Source organism: Nicotiana tabacum, chromosome 13, assembly GCF_000715075.1.
Source record: "Nicotiana tabacum cultivar K326 chromosome 13, ASM71507v2, whole genome shotgun sequence".
Classification (NCBI taxonomy): Eukaryota; Viridiplantae; Streptophyta; class Magnoliopsida; order Solanales; family Solanaceae; genus Nicotiana; species Nicotiana tabacum.
Genome location: NC_134092.1, coordinates 76,746,694 through 76,749,617, shown reverse-complemented (window position 1 = coordinate 76,749,617; position 2,924 = coordinate 76,746,694). Strand labels below are relative to the sequence as shown.

Below are 2,924 nucleotides of genomic sequence, written 5' to 3'. Positions count from 1 at the left end.
TGTGGCGTTGATGTGGCAATGATGTGGCGCGTGTGTAAAGCACCGCACATTGTGAGACTGGTATTATAGTGTTAGGGTGGCATTTAATTCACTCCGAACAAGAATAGGAAGGTAAAAGAACACCCGTTTAGTTTAAGTATTCAAACTTATTTTTTGGACAAATATAACGGGGTCTTTATGTATTTTGCCAACAATAATTCAAATAATTAATGAAATTCTGTATATCTCTTCATCTAATTCAGGAGCCGGTACGGTGACTCTAATATCACGTTTAACCAATGGTATAAAAGAATATCAAAGTTTAGAAATTTTAACGCTAAACAAAAAAGGAGAAGAAATCCCTAGTTAAAAGAATCAAGTTTATTCCACTATTCTAAATCTAATGACCATTTGTCATAATCGACCCCAATTAGTCAACAAGTTGGGGAAGCACAGTCCTCTGGAAATTATGAACAAGATATTCATTAGTTGCTTGTGTAGGATGAACAGCATCCCAAAGGAGATATCTTGAAGGATTAACACATGTTGGATTGAACTCATTGCATAAAGGCCCCATCTCTAACGAACCTGTTCCACAGCAAGCTTCAAGGATATGATCATACCCTATTTCAAAATAAATAAAAAACAAGAAAAAAATCAATCATCCAAGTTACTTGTCCAAAGGGATAATCAAAGTGTGTTAGATATAATAGAGTCATCTTTTCGGGGAATCTTTTCTTTTTCGAAGAATTAAGCTAAATAGCTGCTCACCCTACCGATTAAATTGAGAATAATTGGTGTATAACAATGTATAATCAATGTACAATCTATGTATACCAGCTATGACAAGTGAACAGTGAATCTGACCGACTATTTGTGTGTAGTCAATGTAATAACAGCTACTTGCTCAATATAAGTATCACCTAGACATTATTATTAGTCTTGAGGCCCAAACCTTTTATAAAATGTCTGTTTGTTAATGTTTTTACAATTTTAATATTTGTTGTTTCCAAAAAATATTTTATACGTACTAACCAAACACCAAAAAAGTATTTTCAGAAATTTTCCATTGAATATGACTTTTATCATACCGGACATGCATCAAACACATATCTTGTTTGTAGGATGAAGGTAAAGTTAATCTTACCGTAGGCTGATGGTTTTTGAATAATGTCCAAAAGGGGATTGTAGACATCCGTATACACAAGTTTGGAGCCAGAGAGTGTAGATCGCAACCTGGATATGAGGGCTTGAAGCTTTTTGTTATAACTCTGCGACTCAAAATTCTGCTGCTGTACGCACACACGCTGAAACATATGAAAGCTCGGTAGCAAACTATTAATGGTGACTTGCACAGGCAAGCAGCCAATTGGTGGAAGACCTACCACAGCAATTTTTTTTGCTCCCATTTTATACAATTCCTATCATTAACATCAATAATACCAAAGTTACGTTAGACTAATACAATAAATACATAACATGTTGTTAGACAAAGACACATGCAAAAGAATTTACCTCTTTTCTTTAATTTTCTTTTTAATTTTGAGCCAATTAAAATTATTTCAAGTTGATGACATGAAAAATTAATTTACAGGTTAAACCACCGAGTATAGTGGGATGAATTCCCTCCATCCTTAACTAAAAGTCTGGATTTGAGAATGCAAAAACTCTTACAAATCCGGATTAATTAGGCCAATAGGTTTTAAATACAGGAAAGTTAAACCAAAAAAAAAAAAAAAAAGTAATGGGTTGAGCTACACGAAAACAGTGAGACTTACATTGACAAAAGCCTCAAGTCTATTGAGTAGAAAATCATGATAGCCTGACAAAGAAATATATCTTCGAGTTGGCAAGTCATAAAAATTAAACAACATGTCATTTGTTCCCGCAGAAATCATAAACAAAGCCTTTTCAACTATACGTTCAGCTTCCTTTCCCCCTACAACTTTTTGCATTCTCTTCAAGGATTGCTCAAAGTAATTTAACTGATCCACCATTGACAGCACATTATTTTCCTTGGCAGTAAGTTCATCCAATCCTGAACCACCCGAAGCAAAACTGACTCCAGTTAACAAGTCTTTGTCAGAGACCTTAGGATCTAAATAAGCTGGTAATAGTTGCTTTATTCCCAACAGTGAAACTAAAATATCTGTTGTCAATTTCCCATTAGAGAATCTCCCAGTTGGAACTTGGCCAGGAAAGTCTTTACCATATGGCCAATGATTGGCACGGAAAAGAGTAGGAAGGGCATTGTTATTGCCAGGGTCAAAAACGGAGTCACCAAAAGCAAAAATTGCAGTTATATTTGTAGAAGATGCATTAGTTAGATGGGGTTGAAAGAAAAGATTGAACAACGGTATTAGGAAAAAGAATAGGGTTGTTTTGGCTTGCATCTTACGTAGCCTTTACTTTTCCTAGTATGCGGAGATCAAGAGGAAACGGAGGAATTTTTATAATGATGAAAAGACATGTTTGGGTTAAATTGGGACACCAATACCTTGCTTTTAGGATCAGATGATCTTGGAACAAACGAGTTCGTGTTAAACTAAAACTAAAATACTGTGTCTTTAATTTAAGTAGGATTAGTTATCTATTTTGAAGCGTTTTTTGTTTTTCTATTTTGTAGATTGTTTACTTGAAGGTAGGGTCAAGTACTCAGGTTAGCTATCTAAACAAATCAAGCCAACTTAAAGGAGCTTTCTATAAAGCTTAATAATATAAGGATACATGACTGGTACGAGTAGAGCACAACTCTTATGTCAAGATATTCTGCATATATATAAACTCCTATATATGATTATTAGTTTTAGAGATTTAGTTTACACTTGCTCTCCATTTTGAATGATCGATTTCAGTATTTAATTTGGTATTATTTTTGTTCCAATTCATGAATAGAACTATTAATCGTAAGGAAGTTGAACGATTTTCTTTTTCGAACATTTAAA

The 2,924-nt window shown here is 34.1% G+C and overlaps 1 protein-coding gene across 1 annotated transcript; it reads right to left on the bottom strand.

Annotated features, from left to right (window-relative positions):
- Positions 1-235: 235 nt before the first annotated feature.
- Positions 236-2,507, bottom strand: LOC107819490 (GDSL esterase/lipase At2g40250-like). The gene is made up of 3 exons (XM_016645598.2): positions 1,758-2,507; positions 1,127-1,400; positions 236-603 (listed from the first exon to the last, which is right to left on the bottom strand). Exons 1-3 carry the CDS (start codon positions 2,370-2,372, stop codon positions 410-412), a joined length of 1,083 nt encoding a protein of 360 aa, XP_016501084.1. The 5' UTR covers positions 2,373-2,507; the 3' UTR covers positions 236-409.
- Positions 2,508-2,924: the final 417 nt, after the last annotated feature.